This window comes from Lampris incognitus, chromosome 5 (assembly GCF_029633865.1).
Source record: "Lampris incognitus isolate fLamInc1 chromosome 5, fLamInc1.hap2, whole genome shotgun sequence".
In the NCBI taxonomy this organism is placed as follows: Eukaryota; Metazoa; Chordata; class Actinopteri; order Lampriformes; family Lampridae; genus Lampris; species Lampris incognitus.
The window spans coordinates 32094643-32120819 of record NC_079215.1 but is presented as its reverse complement, the minus strand read 5'-3'; the positions used below and the strand labels follow the sequence as shown (position 1 = coordinate 32120819).

The window sequence follows — 26177 nt, the reverse complement described above, 5'->3', positions numbered from 1 at the left end:
AACAAAGAATTATACAGTTTACATTGCTCAGTTTCACGCCCCTAATTTTGGTTGGACAGCAACCAATTAGATGAGGGAACATTTAAACTATAACAACCAATGGGGTAGGTATTTATGATGCACAGCAACCAATGGAGGGGTAGAAAACATTACAACCAATGGGTTAAGGGACTGGGGCTTATTCTGAAAGCATTTAGGGGCGTGACGCTGGGCAACGTAAACTGTATGATTATGTATGATATATATATATATATATATATATCATACAGAATCATACAGTTTACGATATATATATATATATATATATATATATATATATATATATATATATATATATATATATATATATATATATCCAGTGAGTCAAGTAAATTCTTTATGAGACAGTACAAGCCTGTTTTATGCCATAAGCAGACTTTTGCAGCTTCACATCTGGCTTCATTCGCAGTGCTCTCGTTTACAATTTGGTTTTACTGACAATTTTAATCTGTTCTGGGAGTGCTCTTCTATTTTAAAACGTGATGGACTCCATTCAAATCAAGCAGGCTCACGAATGCTGGCTGCAAACGTGTTTTATTCCATTGTCTCCAACTCTCGTGTTTGTGCTTGGTGCCCGCACACAGGTGCGGACAGTTCCGTCACTAATTGACGTCCACAGGAGCAGAGTGGCTTCAATTTTGGTTCCGTTGTAAACCATACTTATTCATGGCCTTTGGTGAGTTCGATCCATCATACCAATGACTTTCAATCTGCCATACTAATTCCTGTAATAATAAACTATAGATACGGACCCTGTAATCTCAAAAACAATTTGGCAACAATTTGTTGCCAGTTCGGACTTCAATTATCAGTCCCCCACAAAGCCATGCACCTCAGACGATAAAAATAGCTTTATTAAACGTCAGGTCGCTAACTAATAAGTCATTTTTAGCAATGATCTCATAAGTATCTATAACCTGGACTTCACCCGACTGACCCGAGACCTCTCTGGATAGAAATGGCGCAGTCGCGCTTATTGAGACTGCACCTCCTGGCTTCAAATCCATCCATACCACCAGATCTGATAAGAAAGGCGGTGGAATAGCTGCTGTCTTCTCTGATTCCTATAGCTGCAAGGAAATCTCCCTCAGGAAATTCACGTCTTTTGAACACCTTGCTTTTACTATCCATACCTCGCTTTTACTATACATTGTAATGCTATGACTTTAATCATTACTGTCTGTCAGCCACCAAAATCCAAACATGGCTTTCTTGATGAATTTTCGGAGCTACTGTCTATGGTTTCCACTGATTATGATTGTTTCATCATTCTGGCTGATTTTAATGTTCATGTTGACAATCAAACAGACCCTGATGCTAGCTTGAACCTAATTAGCTTACTGGAGGCATTTGCTCTCACTCGGCATGTTTCTGGACCCACACACAATAAGGGGCATACTCTAGACTTAGTCATATCAAAAGGACTTACTATTACTGTACCCTGTGTCATGGATTTTGCTATCTCTGATCACTGTTGTATATTTTTTGATGTGTCTGCTCTTCCTATACAACAGAAGAGCACTTGAATGATAAAAAAACCGCTTCATTGATAATAACATAATTGAAACCTTTCAGAAAACCGTAAATGAGTTGTCGCCGTTCATGTCATCACAAACTGAGGATCTTGCGAACAACTTCAATTCAAAAATATGAAATATCTTTGATAACATTGCACCTGTTAAAACTAAAAACATACAAAAACAAAAAGCCCCCTGGAGAAATTGAGTGGTTGTTGGGCAGCTTAAGAGAGACTGTCGCCAGGCAGAACGACAGTGGAGAAAGACTAAACTTCAGGTTCACCATGAAATTTACAAGGATAGACTCAACAAGTACAGCAAAGAAATTAAACAGGCCAGTCTTTTTTCTCTAAAATCATTAATGAAAATATTAACAACAGTAAAGTGCTTTTCTCTATTATTGACCGACTTATTAATCCACCATCTCCAAACCCATCAGAGATGCTGTCCACTGAAAAATGTGAGCAATTCGCTACATTCTTCAATAACAAAATTATTGCCATTAGACAGAACATTAGTCCCTTAAGATCCAGTAATGAACCTACCATCCAGTTCCCCAGAAATATCAATGGCGCCATGTCTCACTTTGACACTCTAGACCTTAAAAGTCTAGACAATATTGTTGGGCAGTTCAGGTCGTCCACCTGCTGCTTGGATCCTCCCCCTACCAAGTTTTTAAAAAATGTTTTTAATTGCTTAGCACATGATGTTTTAAAAATTATTAACTACTCTCTTCAGGCAGGTATATTCCCTGCAACACTTAAGACAGCTGTCGTTAAACCACTTCTGAAGAAGAGTAATGTTAATGTGACAAGTATTGCCAACTACAGGCCCATCTCCAACTTACCATTCCTCAGCAAAATCGTTGAAAAAACAGTTTATTCTCAAGTTAATAACTATTTGATACCTAACAACCTTCTAGGCATTTATCAGTCAGGTGTTCGATCTCACCACAGCACAGAAACAGCTCTTATCAAAGTTTTGAACGATCTGCATATGAACACAGATTCTGATAAATTGTCTGTTCTTGTGCTCCCGGATCTCAGTGCTGCCTTCGACACTGTTCATCATGATATTTTGCTAGAGAGATTAGAAAAATTGGTGGACCTTTCTGGCCCGGTTCTCAACTGGTTTAGAACATACTTTCAGGACAGGCAGTTCTTTGTGTCTATTGGAGACTTTTCTTCGGACAAAGTGGGTATAATGTGTGGGGTACCCCAAGGTTCGATTCTTGGACCACTACCATTCAATCTCCATATGCTCCCACTTGCACATGTTAAACAGAAACACAAAATAAATTACCGTAATTATGCAGATGATTCACAACTGTACATATCCCTATCTCCTGATGACCTAGATCCCATACATTCCCTAATTCAATGTACTGACAATATTACTCTATGGATGTCAGATAATTTTTTACAACTGAACAAAGACAAGACAGAAATACTTATTTTTGGTGCAAAGACTCAGAGACAGAGAATTGCAGCTCATCTCAGCTCTCTGTCTCTGGAGTGCAAAAGTGAAGCTAGAAATCTTGGTGTAATCATAGACAGTGATCTAAATTTTAAGAGCCCCATTAATCATCTCACAAGATCAGCCTTCTACCATCCTAAAAATATTTCAAAACTAAAGGGCTTTCTATCAATATCAGACTGTAAAAAATTAATCCATGCATTTATAACAAGTAGACTAGACTACTGCAATGGACTATTCACCAGCCACCCAAAATCAGTTGTGCGCCAACTACAGTTAATTCAAAATGCAGCAGCACGTGTTCTCACCAGAACTAAAAAGTATGAGCACATTACACCTGTTCTTAGATCTCTGCATTGGCTCCCTGTCAAATTAGAATTGATCTTAAAATTATTTTAACTATATACAAAGAGCTAAATGGCCTTGCACCACACTATATAAGACATGTTAATTCCTTACAAACCAGCAAGAACTCTCAGGTCCAATGGCAGTCGTCTTTTAACCATCCCTCGTGCTAGGTCTAGAGCAGGGGAAGCTGCATTTTCTATTTACGCCCCAAGTAGATGGAACGCCCTGCCTGAGGACCTGAGAGAGGCCACCCACACTGGACACATTTAAAAGCAGGTTGAAAACCTTATTTTTTAAAACAGCCTACAGCTAAATTCATAGTGTTGTGTGTGTGAGTGTTTTATATATTTTGCTATTTTTATATATTCTGTTCTGTTGTTTCTTTTAATTAATCCGTGTTTATGGCACTTTTATTTATTTTACTAACTCAGTTTTAAACTTGTCTGTACTTTTATAAAATTTGCCGGTACTTTTATATATTTATTTTTTATGAGGGGGGGGGGATTTTACTGCTTTATTGTGTGGAGCACTTTGTGTTACATGTGTTTGTATGAAAAGTGCTATAAAAATAAAATCTGATTGATTGATTGATAAGCAATCATGAGCTGTCAATAAAGCTACCCAAGGAAAGGACATACCATTTACTGCCTCGTCATGCACATCATGTGCACAATGTCCTATGGGGAAGGGAGAGGTGCAACATACAAAAATTCAAAAATACATGATTGGTAACGGAGGTGCGACATTAAAAAACTTCAAAAACACGTGATCGCTAATGCTCCAATGGGGGGGGGGGGTTGGTATTTGTCTATTGTCATGATTTATTTATAATTACAAAATAGGTGCTTATATCTATGTCTGCAACTGCTGGCCAATTTATTCCTGTTATTCAACGTGGACATTTCTGGTTTGCAAATGATAAAATATTTTTTAGTTAGACATAGATTGCACATTTTACTGCTGGTTGAATATGCTTTGTTCTTTGAGAGAATTTTCCAGGTGGTTTGTTCTCTCATATTGTTATATCATATAATATCATATCATATCATAATGTAGCGAATTAAGGGGGGCAGCTGGGGACCACCTCAGCCGGGACGCGAACCCGGGTCTCCCACACCACGGGCGACTACGGTAACCAGTCGACTAAAGGGTCCCACCCGTTAGCCAAGCGCTAGCGAGTCTATTCATCTGTAATTGTTACACTATCCCACTCAATTGGGAAGTGCGTCCCCATGACTGGTTAATTATCTCTGCCAGGCTGATAGCCTAGAGGGAATTATGTGTTTGGTCACGTGTGTGTGTGTGTGTGTGTGTGTGTCCACGGTTAATCTTGTAAACTACTGGACCTATCAGCTTAATTTTTTTTTGTTTATAGTTATGACCGTGGCAGCATGGTGGTGCAGTGGTTAGCGCAATCGTCTAACGGAAAGAAGGTCCTGGGGTTGAGCCCCAGGGTAATCCAACCTTGGTGGGTCATCCCGGGTCATTCTGTGTGTGGAGTTTGCATGTTCTCCCTGTGTCTGCGTGGGTTTCCTCCAGGGGCTCCGATTTCCTCCCACAGTCCAAAGACATGTAAGTCAGGTAAATTGGCCATACTAAATTGTCCCTAGGTATGAATCGGCTTGTGCGTGTGTGTCGGCCTGTGATGGCCTGGCGGCCTGTCCAGGGTGTCTCCCCGCCTGCCGCCCAATGACTGCTAGAATAGGCTCCAGCATCCTCGTGACCCTGAGAGCAGGATGAGCGGTTCAGATAATGGATGGATGGATAGTTATGACTGTATGATGAAGAACCTCTCATGGTTGCGGTGATTCAAAACCTTCGAAAAATGTTTCTTCTTGCTATCGCTGCTCCCACTCTGCATTCACTCTCCAGCTTGATTGATCAACGCTGCTCTCTTTTGTTGCCCAATCTGAGTCAACCTTGCGCATGTGTGCACATCCACGGCTCACATCTACAGCTGACTCAGACTGGGCAGTTACATAATCAAAAGTTATTAAAATAATTCTGATAATCCAAAAAAATGTGAACGTTATAAAGGAACAACTTCCTCTAGGTTGCAGCCGAAACAGTTACGTCTTGCCTGTTCTTGTCGCTGCCCAATCTGAGTCAATGATAGATGTGACTCGCGCATGTGTGATCGTAAGCGGTTTACCCAGCATTATTATATTATGAAAATAAAGGCCGGCTTAGGGTTAGACCAAAATGGTTGCAAAGCAAACCTTTGCTTTTTGGAACGTGCAAGTTCATATTAGACTTGGTCACATTCATGCAAAGGTCCGCCTAGGACGCTGCGCATCCACAGACTGACAGGCAAGCAAAACACTTTTATTAAGTGGATATTTTTACCTTGAGCACTGCATATTAAAACCTTTTTTTCTTTCTTCATATTTCCCATTCAATCAACTTGGGCACTGCACTAAATTCTTATAATACATATTATAATTACAATTATAATTATAATATATACTTACAATATATAAAGTTTTATAATGGCAGGAAAAACACTGGTTTGTCTGTCCATGTGTGCATGTATCTGTCCGCTGCTAATCTTGCATACTACTGCACCTGTCAGCCTAATACATTTTGTGCAGTTTTAACTGTATGATCAAGGCCCTCTCGTGGTTGTGGTGATTCAAAACCTGTGAAAAACCGGTTTTACACTGCAATTGATTGTTAACTTCTCAGCTGGTTTTCCGTTTGAGTCCAAGCACCAGAGAAGGAGAGCTATGCAGATATTGCCTCCGTATTGTTCCTTCTCCCGGTAGGTGCTTTGTCACCAAGTCTAAGCACCGGAGAAGGGAATATACGCCTGGCTGAGATCTGCACTCTACTGAGTGAACTCTTCTAGTTTGCGCTATAATCCATTTCACAGATACTGCCACATTTGTTGATTTTGCATTGCACCATGGGAGAGCACTGCGCATTGTGAGGTAGCTTGGAGATAAACAAGCAAGCAACATGGCTAAGTTGAATGACGCAGATGACTTCAATGCATGGAAATTTTCTGATTTGCGAGAAGTCCATTCAAATGCCGATAAGTAACTAAAGTCAGTAAGTTGGCTGTGAGATTACATTTACAGCCAAGTATAAGTGGAAAGGTACATTGTGATTCTCTGGAGGAGGCAAGAGCTCAGAAGGTGCAACTTAATGGTGGCTGTTAGCTACATTATGGATGGGAAGATAGCCTGTCATCCCTGCCTGAACTTGCTCAGCTTTCTGTTGATGAACATGTTAATGTATATGTTACTACTCTGAGCTCCTACCAAGTTTATCATGCAGAGGGTTTGTATGCATCTCATTCACCTGTTAGGATATCGCTGGACATTATGACAGCCTACAACCACAAAACGATCATCACAACACATGGCATGGCAAATATGCTCAAATTCCTAGTGATAAAATGATATATAACATATTTGTGCACCTTGCACCAGATTGTTTCTCCCCAGGCTATCCCACAATGCACAGCTGCCCTCCATGATGCAATGTGAAATAACTAAATATGGCAGTATCTGTGTTAAGGTCTATGGTTACCAAGTGAAACAAAGGCCTTACTATCTAGAAGGTAGGACCTAAACAAATTAAACACTGCCTAAAAGGCCAACCCAGTAATCAAGCCTCTTCATTAAGATGCAGTGATCAATCATGCATTCTGATTCAACAGGACTAGGATAAAAAGATGGTTTGCATCTGTTTTAATTCTAATATTATTTCCTACCTTAACAAAAGTTTCTGTGCTGTGGCTGTTACGAAAACCAGATTAAAAACTGTTCTACGTGTTGTAGGAAGTTAAATATTGACAGATAGGCAGCTAACGACAGCAGCAAATGACACATTTAAAGAAGTTAGAAGGGAATATGTCAAGGGGACATGAGGAGGACTTGACAACCTTGTCAACTTGGGTTAACAATGATAAAACCTGTAATATCACACTGGGGGATACATGGTAGGGGGGAGATCTTGTCTTAGCTGATCCAGAAACAGCAATATTCTCCCTAAAGGCCAGCACGCAACAACACAGAAACAGCGAAATATGTCATATGTCTCGATTCAAGTGCTGAGTGTAACGCATACTGGACACTGATCAAATACAAAATGCAGTGTGTTTACTAATGCTCTGCAAAACCAGCAAACACCTTTTTTTCTTATACAAAACATGAGTGAAGCAGCGTTGATGCATAAGAACAGAACAGTGTCCTGAGAACTCACAGTTCATCAAATAGATGCACATCGACTCAAGGATAGACGCTGGTGGAGGTTTTATATCGAAATGAATTGGGGCATTCTTGTTGACTTGGCTTTAATGTGTATGATTTTTGATAGAAAAATGCCACAAATATTTCACATTAAACATTGCTGAAAAACTCATTAGGAAACTATTGTGGGGGGAGGGGTTGAAATGATTATCAATCATGCACTGAAAGGTTTGTGACTTATTATCATTGATCCTAGAGAAGCATTACTGATTGAGTCTCATCTTCTTGATATAGTATATGTGTAGTTCATCTTTACAGATGAACTGAAAGATTTTTGTGCTCAGCCCTCTGATAGTGCCTTCTCAATCCTTTCACTAGTTCCCAATTTCTCCAGTGGGCCATTCTGTTTGCCTGGAACATTTTGCTTTGTTTACAGAGGATCAAGCAACAACATGCTTTCTCTAATCTACAGTTAAATCTAGCCATCAGCTCCACCAGTAACACTGTATTAATGCTGGTAAAATTCAAATTAAAAGGCGTTATGGTAATAGTTCTGACTCTATAAAACTGGGATCAAAGTTGCATTAAAAAAACAACAACAGTGTTTTGAGGGTTACCTTGGATATTTCTAAAAGTTTCTCAGAATTTTTTCAGTGTTACTGATGTATATTGTGCCGATCACACACCAGACCCTGCAACTGCTTTCTGGGATGGTCATACAAGTGAGAATCTCTTAGTCCTTTCACAACTCCAATGATTCCAAATTAACTGCAACCTATTTTAAAACCTGACTGTAGAATGACTCGCATGGAGGCATGGATAAGTAGGCACGTTGGTCCTTGACTAACGGGTCGGACCCTTCAGTCGACTGGTTAACGTTGTCGCTTGCGGAGTGGGAGACATGGGTTCGCGTCCCGGCTGTGGCGAAGGTCTCCCAGACTGCCCCCTGAATTCGCTGCATTGGTGTCCGAAGTGGGATGGTGGGACTGTAAGGCCATCGGAAGCGCGTGCGCCCAGAGGCGTGAGGGAGCTGATATGCTGACGCACTTCCCAAAGGAGGGGGGGTAGTGTAACGTGCATGCATAAGTAGACACGTTGGTCCTTGACTAACGGGTCGGACCCTTTAGTCGACTGGTTAATGTTGTCGCTTGCGGTGTGGGAACCACGGGTTCACGTCCCGGCTGTGGCAGTTCCTCGACTGCCCCCTGAATTCGCTACAGTATGCTTGCTCGAATATGTGCCAATATGTGCCAATTCGCTGCTACATTACCATCGAAGGTAAGAGGGTCCAGTCGCCAAAATCCGTCTGCCATTGTCACCCTTCTAGCGAGCTTTTTCTTCTTTCGTCTTTGTGGAGTTCCTTGCGTGCAGAGGGAATGGCTACGTTAGTTAGCCAGCACTTCTAACTAAACTCACTTTGCCGGACAAGGCGTCGGATCTAACTATGTACCTTTCGAGTTGGGAAAGTATCAGGTTTCACTTCTGACACCATGTAGAATGACTCGTATGGAGGCAGTGTTAGCGTCTAGGCTTAACATTTAATAATCATTGCAGGGGAACTCACGTACAGCGCACAGGCATGTAACTGTGTGTATAATGCCACCACTAGGCTGTATGATCACGTGACGACTCTAAGTATGGAATGCATGTCAGTACAAACATAACGCTTCAAGGTTATCTACACTGACTATCCAACTCAGTAGTGTTTTATATATGGAGAAAACTGGATGTATAATAACTGGGAAAGCCACCAGTTACCTAAATATATGGAATCCTCTTTTGTTTATTGGTGTGCGATTATTCAGCTCCTCACAGGATCGGACATTTTGAATTTACACTTTCTAGTGTGATTGAAATGTGTGGAGTAATCCATTGCTGCGTTGTTTCCATGTGTACCGTATTTCCCAGACTACAAGTCTCACCGCAGTATAAGTCACACTCAGCAAAAAACTCATTGTTGTGAGGAAAAAAAAACATGTAAATCGGCATATAAGTCACATTTATATGGTAGTATCATAGAAATTGAGAGTAGAACAGACAATCCCATTCAAATCAACATAACAGGACGATCAGAGCAGCAGCCATTTTTATTTGAACTGTTGCCATTACAAAGAACTGTGACTGTTGTAGCGGGCTAACTTCTGTATAGACCGACTTGCAGCAAGTCGAGGAGGGTTGTTGTTTTTTGGTCGCAGACTCACAATGGTGAAGTTTTGCAGTAACAACCAAATAAGCAGTTGAGTAGTACGATTATGGCCCCATTGACATGCTGGCACCATAACAAGTAATAACCATCGTAATTTTCTTTTGAGCTACTCAACTGACCACAGCAAACAGTTCAGTGTCCATTCTACTCTCATTCAATGTCTATGGGTGGTGCACTTCTCCTGGATTGCCATGACGGAGAAGCTTGCGCATATCAATGATCCGAAGAGCTATGCTGTCCGCAGCATGGCTCCTGGTAGGGTCACTCAAGGCAGATAGGTCAAGGGGGAGGTTCCAGACGAAGTGTGATCCAACAAAGACCTCAATGGCAGAACTGGTGGAAGATGTCTCCAGATCACAATGGCAATGAAGGCAGATGAAGGCTGCAACAGAGGGTGGTCCCCAATTGTCTTGTTTCTCCATGCCATTGGACTCTGGCCACTCCCTGCCAAGGACCGTGAGGTGGCTGCAGGTGCATCAGCCACTCCACATAAAAAGCTGTCAAGCGCATGTGTCCTCCCATTATGCAGCTCCACGATCAGCCTTTACAACCACCTGAGGATCCAGAGGGAGGATTGTCATACTCGACCCCGAGCGACCGCCGATGATGATGATGGGTGGTGCAGCATTTGAGTCACAACATTAAACAGTTCCATCTAGTGGCCTTTGTTGAAATGCAGTGTATTCATCTGACAAAATTACATAGTATAAGTCGCAGGACCACACCTAGGGACAATTTAGTATGGCCGATTCACCTGACCTACATGTCTTTGGACTGTGGGAGAACACTAGAGCACCCAGAGGAAACCCACGCAGACACAGGGAGAACCTGTGAAGGAATGGCGGCCTGTCCAGGGTGTCTCCCCACCTGCCGCCCAATGACTGCTGGGATAGGCTCCAGCATCCCGTGACCCGAATCCGGATAAGCGGCTTGGATAATGAATGAATGAATGAGGTTGCAGGAACAGCCAGATGAGTAAAAAACAGCGACTTGTAGTCCGGGAAACATTGTATATGCTTGGGTGTTGGTACAAAATGTTCAAAATGGGACACAATGTTTTGCAGACTTCACAGAAGATTGATGTTGGATACGAAGAAGTCATCAATTAGATTGTGCGCAACTGTATGTGAATGAGCATAAGGAGGGATCAGAGCATTTTATTTAGCAACCGTAAAAGTGTGACAGGGGATATATAGAAGGGATACCTTTATGTATACCAGATGTATAGTCAATGCTTTGCATTGAACTACTTCTGATAAGTACCGAGAGCTACTTTGTGTTACATTTTCTTTCCTTTCTATATGGTTTTGACCGCCATGTAGATGGGGTTAGGTGAGGTTTGGTCGGTGGATAAGAGGGAGGATGCTTACTGTTATTTATTTTTTATGTTTTTTTTTCTCATTCTAAATGAATTGAAATACCTCAAATAAAACAGAACAAATATTATAGAAAAAAGGGAGCTCACTGTTGTTTGTGGCTGAGTTCCTCTTCCTTGTTCACCAGATCCTGCTTGAGGTTAGCCAGCATCTCCACAGAGACGTCCACCTGCCTAGAAAGTTCTGAAGCCTTGTCCTCCAGGTCCTGCTTCTCCTGGCTCAGCCGCTCACTCTCCTGTTTGGCCCGCTCAAGCTCAGAGCTCTTCCTCTCCAACTCTGCCTGAAGACGGCCTACACGTGCTGCTATTTTCTGCTCCACCTGGAAATAAACAAAGCATTGAAACTGGTGGAAAAAAAAACATTTGTGATGCTTTGTTAAATGTAAAAATTTTGGCCATGAATTTTGCAGCTGAAAATCATTGTACCTGGTTAAATATCTGACTTTGACAGTGACTTTAATATATTAGATATCAGACTTAGGTACCTGATTTAGATTATCTAACTTTGATATCATACTTAGATACCTGACTTCGATTTCTGACTTTAAGATCTGACTCAGAGATTTCTTCTGCAATAATAGAACAGTCCATAGAATTGAAAATCTATGAAAGAAAGAAAAAAGAAAGAGCACGAGAAGCATATAGCCTGTGGTATATCATTCTAATTCAGTGTGCATCCATTCGAATTTTCATTTTCATTAAGAGCATCAAAAGATTTAAATTCATAACTGAAAAACAGAAATTTCTCTAACACTGGCTATAACACAATTATTATGACTACCTCTTCAGACAACTTCTCCAGCCTCTCATCCAGCTCTAGTCGTTCAAATGCCCGTGCTTTAAGCCTGGCAAGTCCTTCCTCATAGGCCGCCTCCACTGCGCTCGCTGCCACATTAGCTGCCACTGCGACAGCTGTGCTTGGGTTCGCATGGGGACCTGGGTCTGTGGAAGTCATGGCTCGTTTCATGAAAATCTCCCCCAGAGGGAACTCTACATTGGGGATGTACCGAGGTGTGGCGTTGGAGTTCGCCGGGGTCAAACCCAGGTCTTCTGGACAGGGAAGCTCACGGCAAGGGAAGCGTCGCTCCTTGAAGGAGGAAGGACGAAGTGGCTCCAAGGGGTCGTTGTTGTTGGTAGGGGCGAGGAGAGCTCCCTCAGCCACCAACGGGAGCAAAGCGGCAGCGTCACATACACTGTTGGATTTGGAGAGGACGTAGAGGGTCTCGTAGGTGTGGTTGTATTCCAGGTGGGCACGTAATGACGACAGGCTTCGAAAGCGCTTATGCTCACCGCAGCGAGGACAGCGGTAAGGTAGGTCCAGAGAGGCCATTCCGTGTTACAAGCAGTAGAGGAGTAGGGCTGCTCACACGGCACAACAGTAGTGCCAGTATGAGGGGACAGTGGCCAAGCACCGGACCGATCCTCTCATGATGAATCAGGTGAGGCTGGGCAATTAGGGGACGTTAGCAGGATCCAATGAGATCCCATGGGCAATGGCAGACCCCAGCTCAGTCACTTTATCACACATAGTGGAAACTCTAGTGCACATCCCTTCCCTCTGGCAAACTGTTTCACAAAGTCCAAAGTTCCTTTCACTTCTGTTTTTCTTCTGGTCCGCCAACCTGAGGTCCTAAGAGAATACAGAGAACAGTTTGGATGCAGGTTTAAAGTAGTTAATTAAAATGGTGGGGGCCATAGTGGTATACTGCAGAATTACACAACTGAGGATTAACCTAACTATGGAAATATAAGCAACGATACAAAAAAAAGTTACTGTCAGCATAAACACAAGTATGAATCATAAATGAGCTCACAGGAAACATGAAAAGCACTGTGCCTGATGAAACATGCAGCAAAACGTAGAAGCTGTGAAACAATCTTTTAGGGAAATGCTGAGAGGCAAAACCTTTTTCAAGCAACATATCTGACAATTCAGCTCAAGAGGGTCAAGTGACCACTTTATTAAAAATCAAAATGTAATTCTTTATTAGAGGTGATGGTTTATCTCTTTCTTTTTGAATTAACTGTACTGATGAAAAAATATAGTCAAAGATATAGTAAAGGTTATGACAATGCACTTCTTGCTGGTTTCCCAGCATGTGCAATCTGATGGCTGTGAAGGATGCAGGATAATGCTACGGCTTTGTCTTCAATCAGCCAAGATGCCCACACATCTCTCTCTGAAATCACACCATTGACAGTGAACTTCCAATACCATAAAGCTCATACTTTCACCTGCCATTCCAGATTTCACATGTCTTTCACCCATCTGTACATATTTTTAAATATTTTGTACTAATGCTCTTTTTTTAACTTATTTTAGCTTTTGGTCTTCATGTGTGTATATCTTATACTGTGTTTGCTGTGTTTGTCTGTGTCCGTCTTGCATTGTTTGGTGAAGCCACAACCCTCATTTTTAACATGTGCCTGCGCATTGTTTTTAATGACAATAAATTGAATTGAATTGAATTAACACTCCAGTTGAATAAACAGATATTGTGGTCCCCTATGTTTGAAGCTGTTCGGTAGTAATGCTGTTTTGAAACATGACAATAAAAGCTTTGCTGACAAACTGCTCTGAAATTAGCATACCCTGAAATACTCAAGAGGAAGAGAAGCGAAGAGAAGACAAGCTAATAAAAGCATGACAACACTTGAGGTAAATGCAGGATCCATTAGTGAGAGTGCTTGTGAATTCCAGGGGCTTTTTCAAAAACAAAGCACGTTGGTCAGCAGCTCTACTATGTCGGTCTCCACAGTTAAACCCATGCCATTTTGCAAGCTTAAGAATCTGCTGGATATTTCTCACGTTGTGCGCTGTTAGCAACTGACAGCGATATAGTGAGTCAAGCAGAGCACACCCACAAAGCGCTAAACAAAACTAAAAAAATTCACTGTAGCAGTTATGATGTTTTTCCTTCAACAAATTAATCTCTGAACAACAAGTAATTCAGACATTCAACACATACACAGGGTGAGGAATAATCATATCTAACCTCCTACACTTTCTCTCTCTTAGATGGGGAGACAGGTCTTGGATGCCTTGGGCGCAACTGTCCCACTGTAGAGAGTAATGTATACGTCTATTAGCCAATCAACCTGCAAGTGATGCCCCAGATTAAACGGATTAGATTAATTTCCCTGCTTAATTTAAAAACTAATGAAGCAAGCATGTTTACATTTCAAAGATCCTGCACAGGAAGATCTTTCACATTAGACACTCAGGTCAAACTCAGTCACAAGTCCAATTACAATTAAAAGCTTGTAAATTCATTCAAAAAATTTTTTTGACTGTGAACTCAACAGTGATGGGTATTGTCCTCGCATATCTACAAGATCATTGAGTTTAAGAGCATAATCTACTGTCTCTGAAAGTTGATCAATGTGGCTAGATGGCTCTTTGGATCTGGATGGACCTTGAATATTAACCACACCAGGAAATACTGGAGTCCTCTGGGCATTTGCAGCGCATAGATTACACAGTGGTAATGCTAATAGTGTCTAGTTTGTGATTTCTAAATTCTCTTGCCCATTTTACAGTCTGTTGAAAATGGAGACAGCCAAATATGTAGAAGCCAACAAGATTTACATCATTACAATTAGAATACTGGCCAATTGAAATTACAAAATTGATGCTTTCACTTATTTTTCATTTGTCCTAAAAATACATTGTTTAAGTGGGAATACAAGAAGGTGGTGGGATGAGTGTGTGCACCTCTAAATCTTTATTTGTATTTTTTCAGTTCACCACATTGATACTTGTGAAAATCTAAAATGAGGACATGTTATGCTAATGTCCTTGCCTGAAATGCAGTTTTTGTGTGGATATATATAAAGTAAGCCACTTGTCAATGCATTAGTTCTAGTTTTGAAAACGTTGTGAATGGGACTTATGTGGCTTAATTTTATTATCATTTTGGGGTAGCTGCTATAGGCGGCTCTGCACACGTGAGAAAGCGCACTATAATTAGACTGCTTGCACACTGCAGTGTTATCATGAATAGTTAGTTCATGAGCCCCTAAAGGTCTGCAGAGCTAACAAAAGATGGATCCTGTGTGGGAAGATGGCGGCGCGTACTCGTGTTTGCGGCGGCCTCACCTAGTGCCGATTGTGCAGTGTCTTTGTCCACGTCTACGTCCGCATCTAAGTTTGTGTCATCATGTTAAGTTTGATCGTCGATTTCGTTTGGCTGAGAGAGCTTGGTCTGCTGCAGGGCAGGCTAAGCTAACTGCTAGCCCACGGGCCTGCCCGAGAGGAATCACCGAGGCAGTCTGGTGGCGGCCTCGCCTTGTGTCGACTATACAGTGTTTTGACTGCATATGCATTAGTGTCGTTGCATGGAGTGCGGGGGAAATGTGTCGAGGGTGTCTGGCTGGAGAGCTGGCATTGGATTGGCCGGGGGAACCTGGTCTGCTGCATCTGACAGGCCCAGGGACCACGGCGCAGCCTGGAGCTGCGCTAGAGGGGGAAACACTGAGGGCATTCTCACGGGACGCGGAGACGGGGCAGGCTAGGCCAATTGCTAGCCCACACAGACCGGCAGTCATCCTGGCTGGCGTTCGTTCTCTGGACAGCAGAGTTTTTTGGACTGTGTTGCACTGGGTGGACTGTGTTGTTTGCTGTTTTGTTTTGTTTTTGCTTTGTTCTCTGTTTTTGTATGTTTTTGGTGGTGTTGTTTTTGGATAAGTTTTTTGTGTTGTACTGCTGTGGGCTAGGGGAAACAGAATTTCGTTTATTTTGTGTACATAGTACATAATATGAAATGACAAATAAATTGTTCCTGATTCCTGTTTTGACTCTAATATGAACTATTCTACAGAAATCTTACTCATGTACTCTCATCATGTGACATCCCTCTCATTTGGCCTTCAAAGAACTTATTCTTATTTAGATTTGCCCTACAAACAGCAAAGCCATGGCTAATGGTTGAGGACGAACATATTAATCAATGCTTTCTAAAATATCTATTAATGTGGAAAGCCAGCACAGATGTGAGTATAATTAGCAGAGACACAGGCAGAGGAATCACAGGGTGGCAACACCCACCAAGGCCCAAGTGAAGCCACAGACTGTTATTAGAAAATGGTGAAGTAGTGAACATACTGGCAAATGTACCACCTTATTAAAGGAGAATTTCAGTCACACTCAGTACACTGTTATAGACTTTGCCATCTGTTGCACATGGCTAACTGATGGGTTCAACTGGGCAAGAAGGGGGAAATGAGGCAGCTTGGTAGCCACTTGTTACATGCCATGGAACAGAGTTGTCATGTCTCAGGGAACAGTCTTAAATGTCTCTGTATGGCGTCCGGGTGGCGTGGCGGTCTAGTCTGTTGCCTACCAACACGGGGATCACCGGTTCAAATCCCTGTGTTGCCTCCGGTTGATCGGGCGTCCCTACAGACACAATTGGCCGTGTCTGCGGGTGGGAAGCCGGATGTGGGTATGTGTCCTGGTCACTGCACTAGCGCCTCCTCTGGTCGTTCGGGGCGCCTGTTCAGGGGGGAGGGGGAACTGGGAGGAATAACGTGATCCTCCCATGCGCTACGTCCCCCTGGCGAAACTCCTCAGTCAGGTGAAAAGATGTGGCTGGCGACTCCACATGTATCAGAGGAGACATGTGGTAGTATGCAGCCCTCCCTGGCTCAGTAGAGGGGGTGGAGCAGCGACCAGGACAGCTCAGAAGAATGGGGTAATTGGCTGGATACAATTGGGGAGGAAAAAAGGGGGGGGAATCAACAACAACAAAAAAAGTCTCTGTATGAAGTGGAGGATGATACTACATTTACAAACACACACACACACACACACACACACACACACACACACACACACACACACACACACACACACACACACACACACACACACACACACACACACACACACACACATTGAGCATTGAGATACTAATGAGTTGACATTTGAACACATGTTTGATGACACCACATGAAACAACAGCAGCCAGGACTATTGCCACATCCATTATGATGAGTCGTTTTGGTTGATGTTTTATTGATTTCTTTAGACAACGTACAGTGTATTTACGGTTTTAGCATTGTTATCTGTATTTCTGTCTTACCTGTATTTCAATCAGTTTGAGCCAGTGATAGCTGTAAGCACACCCGCTTTTCAATCAGTTTGAGCCAGTGATAGCTGTAAGCACACCCGCTGTCTTAGACGGGTGAGCTAGCTTTTATAGATATATTGTGCAGATATCACTGATCACTGCTATTGCTTACAAATGTCCCACAGATCTTATTTGCACTCCAAGGGAGGCACCCTGAAACAGGTAAAAATATAGATCAGCAATGGGATCTATACCATATCTATACCAATAATAATCCAATCACCACTCATAATCATCATCAATTATCCATTTTTTTGAAAGAAATTGACAGGTCTCTGAATAGATGTCTTTATGCATGCTCAATAATCCAGGGGAAGGAAATCACAGAAAGGTGAGTCAGTTCATCTGGACACAACATTAATTGGGAGAAACGTAGTCTCCGAATAGAATAGGATTCTGTATGAAACTAGTTTTTGCTTCACAGTATCAGGAAAATCTCTAGCTCACATTGAACATGTTCATTGATTTGTGCAACCAAGAGGAAACCCTTGCCGTCTAGCTATGTCTGCCTCCTTCTTTTGACTTTTGATAGAGTTATGCTGCATCGGTTCTTTTAATATTCTGTTGGAATGTGACACAGACACACACTAATTTTTCACACCTCTGCAGCCCATCAAGTTGTCTTATCTCTCACAGTATAGAGGGAATGAATACCTTGTCACTGGCAGTAAACTTCATCTCAGTCAAGCTCAGTCACTCACTCAGCTCAGTCACTCTGAGCTTGAACAATCACCATGCCCCACTGAATCTCCATAGCTTGGCAAGCTCTAATGTATAACAGCAAACCTTAGCTTGTATAGCTCAGTATAATATAAGAGGACAGAGTAAGGAGGAAAGAGAATTTAATATGACTTAAGATGGCGATAGTGATTAAAGGGGTAATGTACATTGGGTGTTAATGGGAAAAAATAGGACTTTAAATTTCAATTAAGGCTGTAAAATCAGAAAAGCCTTGCACCCCCACCTCAATCATACCCTGGTTAGAGGCACTTCAGTCACTTGTTTCAGGTCCGCTACCTTGCAATGCTTTTTTTAGATACACACAGTCTGCATCTTTTCACAAGGATAATGGTTTCAGCAGCCACATGGCACCATTACAAATTACACTGTGTTAGTTACAAATTACATTAAAATAGTGCTGAAAAGGAATTATTGTGGAGTGAAATACATGTCTTTTTTTAATTATTTGGTCTATTAAAAAAATCTTAAAAGGATAATTCTGACTCTATTTTTTAACACCTAGGTCTGATTTTCATAGATTTTGCCACTGTGCATTTGTGTGGTTATATAATTTTACTCACTGGCTTCATTGTGGAAATTTTGGATACTAGTCTATCACTGGACATACACTCACTGGCCACTTTATTAGGTACACCTTGCTAGTACCGGGTTGGACCCCCTTTTGCCTTCAGAACTGCCTTAATCCTTCGTGGCATAGATTCAACAAGGTACTGGAAACATTCCTCAGAGAGTTTGGTCCATATTGACATGATAGCATCACGCAGTTGCTGCAGATTTGTCGGCTGCACATTCATGATGCGAATCTCCCGGTCCACCACATCCCAAAGGTGCTCTATTGGATTGAGATCTGGTGACTGTCGAGGCCATTTGAGTACAGTGAACTCATTGTCATGTTCAAGAAACCAGTCTGAGATGATTCGGGCTTTATGACATGGCGCATTATCCTGCTGGAAGTAGCCATCAGAAGATGGGAACACTGTGGTCATAAAGGGATGGACATGGTCAGCAACAATACTCAGGTAGGCTGTGGCGTTGACACGATGCTCAATTGGTACTAAGGGGCCCAAAGTGTGCCAAGAAAATATCCCCCACACCATTACACCACCACCACCAGCCTGAACCGTTGATACAAGGCAGGATGGATCCATGCTTTCATGTTGTTGACGCCAAATTCTGACCCTACCATCCGAATGTCACAGCAGAAATGGAGACTCATCAGACCAGGCAAGGTTGGACAGGTGTGCCTAATAAAGTGGCCGGTGAGTGTAGCTTTACAACAGTGTTTTTTGGGGCATCAAAACATGAGTGTCAGACATGTATCAACAAGTCTAATTCAACCCAATTATCCAAACAATGTATTTGGAGGTGAAAACAAAAGAGCAAGTTAAAATGTATTAACGGAAATGTTCAATAATATCAACAATTGTCTTTTTCTATAATTTTCTTCCCTTTTCATTCCAGTCTGATAGATCAAATCTCATGTTCTCCTATGGTATCACCATCTCATGAGTGCATAAAGTTTCACGTTCACCCTCCAATAAATGTGAAGCCAAATGACCACTACTTTTAACTTGCCAGCTACAGGTTTCTAATGAGTGGGGAATGCAATCCACCCCCAGCTGTACTACAGGTGCCCCACCACTTGTAGGAGTTACTAAACGCAACAATGGCATGCATTATCCCAACCAGGAGCAATGCTAATTGTGCTCCATGTGACACCTGGCCAAGACAGAGGCATCACTGGGGCACAAAACATGCATGTCCGTGTTGACACTAGCTTATTAACTACCCTGCACCATCCAGGCATCTCCAGCCTAACATAACATGTTAATGAAATTATAATCCTTAATTAGTTGTTTTGTTTCTCTTCATGAACAACTCTATTGTGTGAGGATATCCTTTTTGTAGCCCCGTAAATAATGGAGATCTTATTTTTCAAAGATCTTCTAATGCCATTTCAATTGTCTGACAATGCTATATGAGCTGTCATACTTTTAAGAGACAATAATTCCTGGACAATCAAGCCATAAGTACCTGGTTACAACAGAGCAATAAAGGATTCAATTTGTCCCTGCTTCCTTATGGCTAGGTAATAGCTGAGGCAGATGAATGGCATCATTCTCTGTATGGCAGAGAACAGGAAGGAAAAGGCAGAACAGGAAATAACCAGATGGACAGGAGAACATGTAGGTGAGACAGTGAGAGCATCTCCGTGTGTTTGGAAGAAATATAAGTTCTGTCCAAAATTGAGAGGTTGGTAGCATTCAAAATCAGGGAGCTGCAGCTGATGTGTCAGGAGAACATAGCCAGAGCAAATCTAGCATCTGAATTTTTTTGCTATTTGAAACATTCCTCCACAGAATATTAATAGGATGACAAAGGTTCTCTCTAACTATTTGAATGATTAACAAGGTAAAGAAACTTCATATGGATCCCAAACACTAAAACTTCTCTAAATGCTATTTAGCCTGGTTTTGTCAAAATGCTTTTTTTTATCTCAGTTCTCAAAGGTAGAACGAGTAGGGTTTTCCTAAAAATCAATGTATAGACTCATACAAAAATAATCCCTCTCAATCATCACTTATGACCCACTAGACGTGTGTGGCAGAGTCTGTATCTGCAGAGACCTTGCCCTCAGTCTATATTTTCTTGCTGTGTATGGGACGTTTGTGGGTGTTAACCTTTGGGCCGCGGGACTCGATAAAAATGTAGCGACCTGGTGACAGACCGAGATCGTAAGCTCTCATCCAAGAGGAAACTACGACAACGATGGACACTGCCAAAAAGATGCAAATATAGCAAGGTGAAATGCCAAGCGGACAAAGCTCATTCCAAAACGAGAGTGAATCTGGGGTTTCCTTCCACCCACTGGTGAGCAATGAAGGAGAGGATGGGAATGAAGAGAAAGAAAAAATGAAGAAGAAAGCCACTTTATTCTGTCACTGTACAGGTTACAATGAAATTTGTCTTCTGCATTTAACCCATCATATTGTATAGGAGCAGTGGGCAGCTGCAGCACCTGGGGACCAACTCCATTCTTCTTTCCACTGCCTTGGTCAGTGACACAGACAGAAGTATTAACCCTAAAATGCATGTCTTTTTGATGGTGGAAGGAAACCTGAGCACCCAGAGGAAACCCACAGAAACATGGGGAGAACATGTAAACTCCCAACAGAAAGGACCTGGGACAGCCTGAGGTTCGAACCTAGGACCTTCTTGCTGTGAGGCAACATCGCTAACCACTGGGCCACTGTGCCACCTGTGCCAATGCTGAGTTGGTCTGTACACTGGGATGTGTTCAGGTAACTGCGGCCAGGGGGCGCACACGTCTGATGACGTTAAGTCGGGGAGAAGGGTCAACTTTGAATGTTGTGTTTACAAACCGCAACAGACAAATCTTACTCATTCCATCTTTAAGAATCATCAATCAAGTGTAAAAGGAGACACTATGATAGTTTGTTCTCTGAAAAACTGCCCCCTTAGTGAGGTGCTGGTGGAGCTAGCAAAGCAATGCCAGAGTTAAAGAGACCGTTAAGAAAAGAGGGTGATTTTGGTTTTATAATGTGCAACATAAGTAATGTAACATAAAAGTTAACATAACATTTGCAATGTAAGTAGCAATTTCAGTTACAACGGTGAAGGCAAACCTATTGTAGAACATTGTAATTGTTCCAATACATGTTTGACATGTAACAGCCAACGTACTAAGGTAACCAAACAAAAGATTGAAAGGTAACACATTCCGATCAGCATAGGACATTCCTCAAATTGAAGGCTAATGGCTAATGCTGGCTAGCATGGAAGCTATCGTATAGACGGTGAAAAAAAATTACTGAAACTCAAAGAGACAATCATGGCAGGGGGATTCCGTAAACCAGAGCCATTGGTGTTTGACAACAATATTGCTGAGAACTGGAGAGTTTTTGAACAGGAATATGACATATTTATTGAAGTTGTGCACTCAGATAAACTGGCTCACACTCAAGCTTTCATCTTATTGAACCTGGCCAGATAAGAAGCCATCGAGCAGGAGCACACATTTGTGTATGCGCCAGCTGTAACTGAGGGTGAGGGAGACGATCGCCACATAATTGTCCTCGCTGAATCAAGAGAGGACCCAGAGGAAATTCTGTGAGTTATGCAATCCTCAAATAAATGTCACAATGGAAAGGCATAAGTTCAATATGAGAAATCAGAGATCAGGTGAGACCACTGAAGCTTATATCAATGACTTAAAAAACAAAGCAAAAAGCTGCAGATTTGGAGTCTTGCATGAAGAATTAATAAAAGACAGACTTGTGTGTGGCATAATAAATGATAGCATGAGAAAACTTCTACTGAGTGATAGTGAACTGACTTTAGCCAAAGCAGTTGAAATATGTCAGATACATGAAATGAATAAGCAACAAACAAAGACACTGGCTACACTGATGTAAAACTCAGCAAATGTAGACAGCTTGCAACACAAAACCAAGGAAAAACAGTCACGTGGTGTCAAGCAGAAAAAATACACAGAACGTGTAACTCAGCCCGTAGTTAACTGTAGCAACTGTTTGTCCCTCTCATTTCAAGGAATCGCTGTAGAGCTGTGACATCTGGAGCAGACATTTCACTGATAGCTTTTGTCTTGGATGGGTCTGGCTTTAGCCCCTGGCTTGTGAACATGTAACCCGCATAACTGACTTCCTTCAGTCTGAATCTGCACTTCTTTGGGTTTAACCTCAAGTTGCCCTCACGTGCTCAATCGAGGACTTTCTTGAGATTTTTGTCATGTTCTTTCCCACATGCAGGCATAGCAGCCAACCAACATCCCCATCAGTCTTCAACCCTGGTGCCACCTCCGTCAGCTTAAAGAAGGGGGCCGTGGCTGGGGTTCTCCAGCCAGCAAAGGTGCTGAGGGTGATGGAGCCCCAGTTTCTCAAAGTCCCAACAGTGCCTGAACTTGTTAATCCTGTCTGTGCTCCTGTACCCCCCCACCACCACCACCACCCCCCAATAGGTCCTGTATGCCGAGAGCTGTGTGAGCCTGCCTGAGGGTGACCACCATAGGCTGGCCAGCCAACTACAGGCCTACAGTGATGTCTTCTCTACAGGCCCCACCAACCTTGGCTGCACCAGCCTCGTGCAATATGACATCCTGACTACCCCTGGGCCACCTGTGAAGCAGCAACCCTGCAGATTGGCCCAGGGACATGTAGTAAGGTTGCAGACTCCACAAGGGTTTGACCGGATGGGTACAGTAAAGAACATCTGTCAAAAACCAAGATCTTACATCATAAAATCAACAGGGAAAGAGTACAGAAGAAACAGGAGACACATTCTTCCTGTCTTGGACCCACCACTACCACAGGTTGATTTCAGTGACCCCAACATCATGCTTCAACAACCAACTGACCAGCATGGACACGACAATCATCTCGTCTCTCATGAGAGGCACCCTCAGCAAAACACAGCGAAATGCCAGTAAACAAGAGACTGTTCAGAAAACTTTTTCAGCCCACCCAGAAATCAATTAATGGCCCATACATCACATGGGCAGGCCGCGTTTGAAAGCCAAACAGAAAATACACGCAATGAACAGTATAAGGACAACAATCAGAGGGGCAGTGAAGGAAGAAAAAAAAACTCCTGGTTCTGTAGAGAACCTAGGTTCTATGAGCTACGGAGTAGTGCTATATTTACAAATTACCCTCTGACCTCGCCTCTGGCGACGCTAGGCTCTGAAATTCACCGCTCATGCGACAGCATCCCCTAAGCCCCGCCCACAACTGCACTTGACATGCGTCACCACATCACTCGTCAGTTCGACCCACCAAAGCCTCTTTCAAGGGACCTCAGCAGGCGAGCAGGAAAATATAGCACTACTCCGTAGCTCATAGAACCTAGGTTCTCTACACAGAACCAGGAGTTCTATTATCGCCACTCCGTAGTGCTATATTTACATATTGCCCCAACTACGGAGTAGCGGCGGACTAATGCCCCTCGCCTGCCACCCGCGCTGAGGACAATAAGGGGAACAACACCTCACACCCAGTACTCAAATCCCCCCTTTGGCCGGCTAGTATATCGTAGAGGGGAGGCTCGCATAAGGGGGCGGGAAAAAAGAGAAAAGGGAACGTAACCGTTCCAACTTTCCATATACATATACACATAGGCTATAGCCTATATATAATATTCTTTTTTTTCATTTTATTTTAAATGAACTATGTACAAACGTCCGCGCTCCCGACGGGAGACACTTGCATATGGCTGGAGCGCATTACACATCAGTGCGCCTCGCTGTGCCAAGCACAGCACCGGTCACTGTCATAGCAGACTGGTCAGTTAAGTAATGATTAATGAACGAATGTGGCGAAGACCACATTACCGTTGACATAATAAACTTCATCGCCACACCAGCATAGAGAGCCACTGAAGCGGCTGTGCCCCTCGTGGAGTGCGCTTTAAACCTGGGTACTTCTCTACCAGCCCCCACATAGGCTTGGGAGATCCCGGAGCAAATCCAATGAGAAAGCCTCTGGCTAGACAGCGCCTCTCCTTTCCTGCCCGACGCCCCGTAGCAGACAAGGACCTGTTTAGTCTTTCTGAAAGGACCAGTGCGCTCCAGGTAAACCCGTAGCGCACGAACCGGGCAGAGGAGATGGAGCCTCCTCTCCTCCTCCGAAGAGGTAGAGGGATAAAAGGCCGACAACACCAATGGCACCCGCTGGTAGCGCGCGGTGACATGTTTCGGACGAAACGACGGATTCGGGCAGACTATCACCTTTGAACTGTCCGCGGCAAATTCGATGCCCTCCGTGGAGAGCGCGCACAGTTCGCTGACCCTACCCAAAGACACCAGGGCCAGCAGGAGCGCCACCTTGGCCGACAGCCACTTAACGTCAGCCGATTCCAAAGGCTCGAATGGCGCAGAACACAACGCCAACAGAACCAGGGATAAATCCCAAGTGGCCGTGCGGTCGTTCCGAACACCCTGCCTGTTCCTCACCCCCTTGAGGAACGCCACCATACGGGGGTGAGAGAAGACAGTGTCGCCACCCAGCCTAGGCATAAAGGCTGAGATCGCTGCCAAGTACCCCTTGATCGTTTCGTAGGCTAAATTGTCAGTCCATCTCTTGTATTCCAAGAACCCTGCAACGTGGGCCAAGGATGCAGACAAGGTTCCACGCCCTCTCCCACGCACCACCTAGCAAAAACTCTCCACTTGGAGTCGTATTGCGCCGATGTGCACGGAGCGCGCGCGGCTTGTATAGTGGCCACCGTGGCCTCATCAAAGCCCTCCTCTCTCAGCCTGGCCCTCTCAGAAGCCAGGCCGCCAGTTGGAACCCCGCTAGAAGGGGCTCCTGTTGGATAATCCCGTCTGCCTGCGTCAGAGCGTCCAGCCACATCAGGAGGAGGAACTGTGGCGCGCGCACCATGGAAACCATGTTCGGAAACCACGGCGCGCCTGGGTTGTTGGTCGCCACCAGGATCACCGACGCGCCCGTGCATCCGATCCGTTCCACCACCGCCGGTATCAGACCCAGAGGGGGAAAAGCATAGAGCAGCTCGCGTGGCCACGGCTCGATGCCCAGCACATTCACCCCCATAGGCGGGTTGTCGCTCGGGCAGAGCGAATACCATCGTGCGCATTTGGCGTTCCTCTTGGACGCAAACAAGTCCACCTGCTCCACTCCGAACCTCGCCCAGATCATCTCCACGATAAGAGGATAGAGGGACCAGTTGTCCCAGCTGGGCCCGCCGCGCGACATGATGTCCGCTGCCTCGTTCTGGCTGCCAGGCACATGAACTGCCCGAATGGACTGCGCGTTCTGATGCACCCAACTCCACAGGTCGTAGGCTAACGCACGGCACGCAGCCGACCGCGTCCCGCCCTGCCTGTTGATATACGCCACCGTAGTGGTACTGTCCGACCTGACCAGAATGTGTCGATGTCGTAGGAGAGGAGCGAAATGACGCACCGCCAACAGCACTGCCCCCAGCTCCAGCGCGTTGATGTGCGCATTGTGACCCACGGGCCATACTCCTCTGATTGTGCCGTGGCCACAGATCGCACCCCAACCTCCCAGGGATGCGTCCGTGAATAGAACCACCTCCTCCGATCTGGGTCCGAGGGGAACCCCAACCCTGGATCTGCAGGCCTCTGCC

General features: G+C 43.7%; 1 protein-coding gene across 1 annotated transcript in view; it reads right to left on the bottom strand.

Annotated features, from left to right (window-relative positions):
- Positions 1-12698, bottom strand: part of fbxo41 (F-box protein 41) — a 58682-nt gene extending 45984 nt beyond the window's left edge. The window contains exons 1-2 of the mRNA XM_056280928.1: positions 11939-12698; positions 11248-11477 (exon numbers count right to left, since the gene is read on the bottom strand). Coding sequence (XP_056136903.1) covers positions 11248-11477; positions 11939-12487 — 779 coding nt within the window. The 5' untranslated portion in view covers positions 12488-12698. The remainder of the gene's footprint in view (positions 1-11247; positions 11478-11938) is intronic.
- Positions 12699-26177: the final 13479 nt, after the last annotated feature.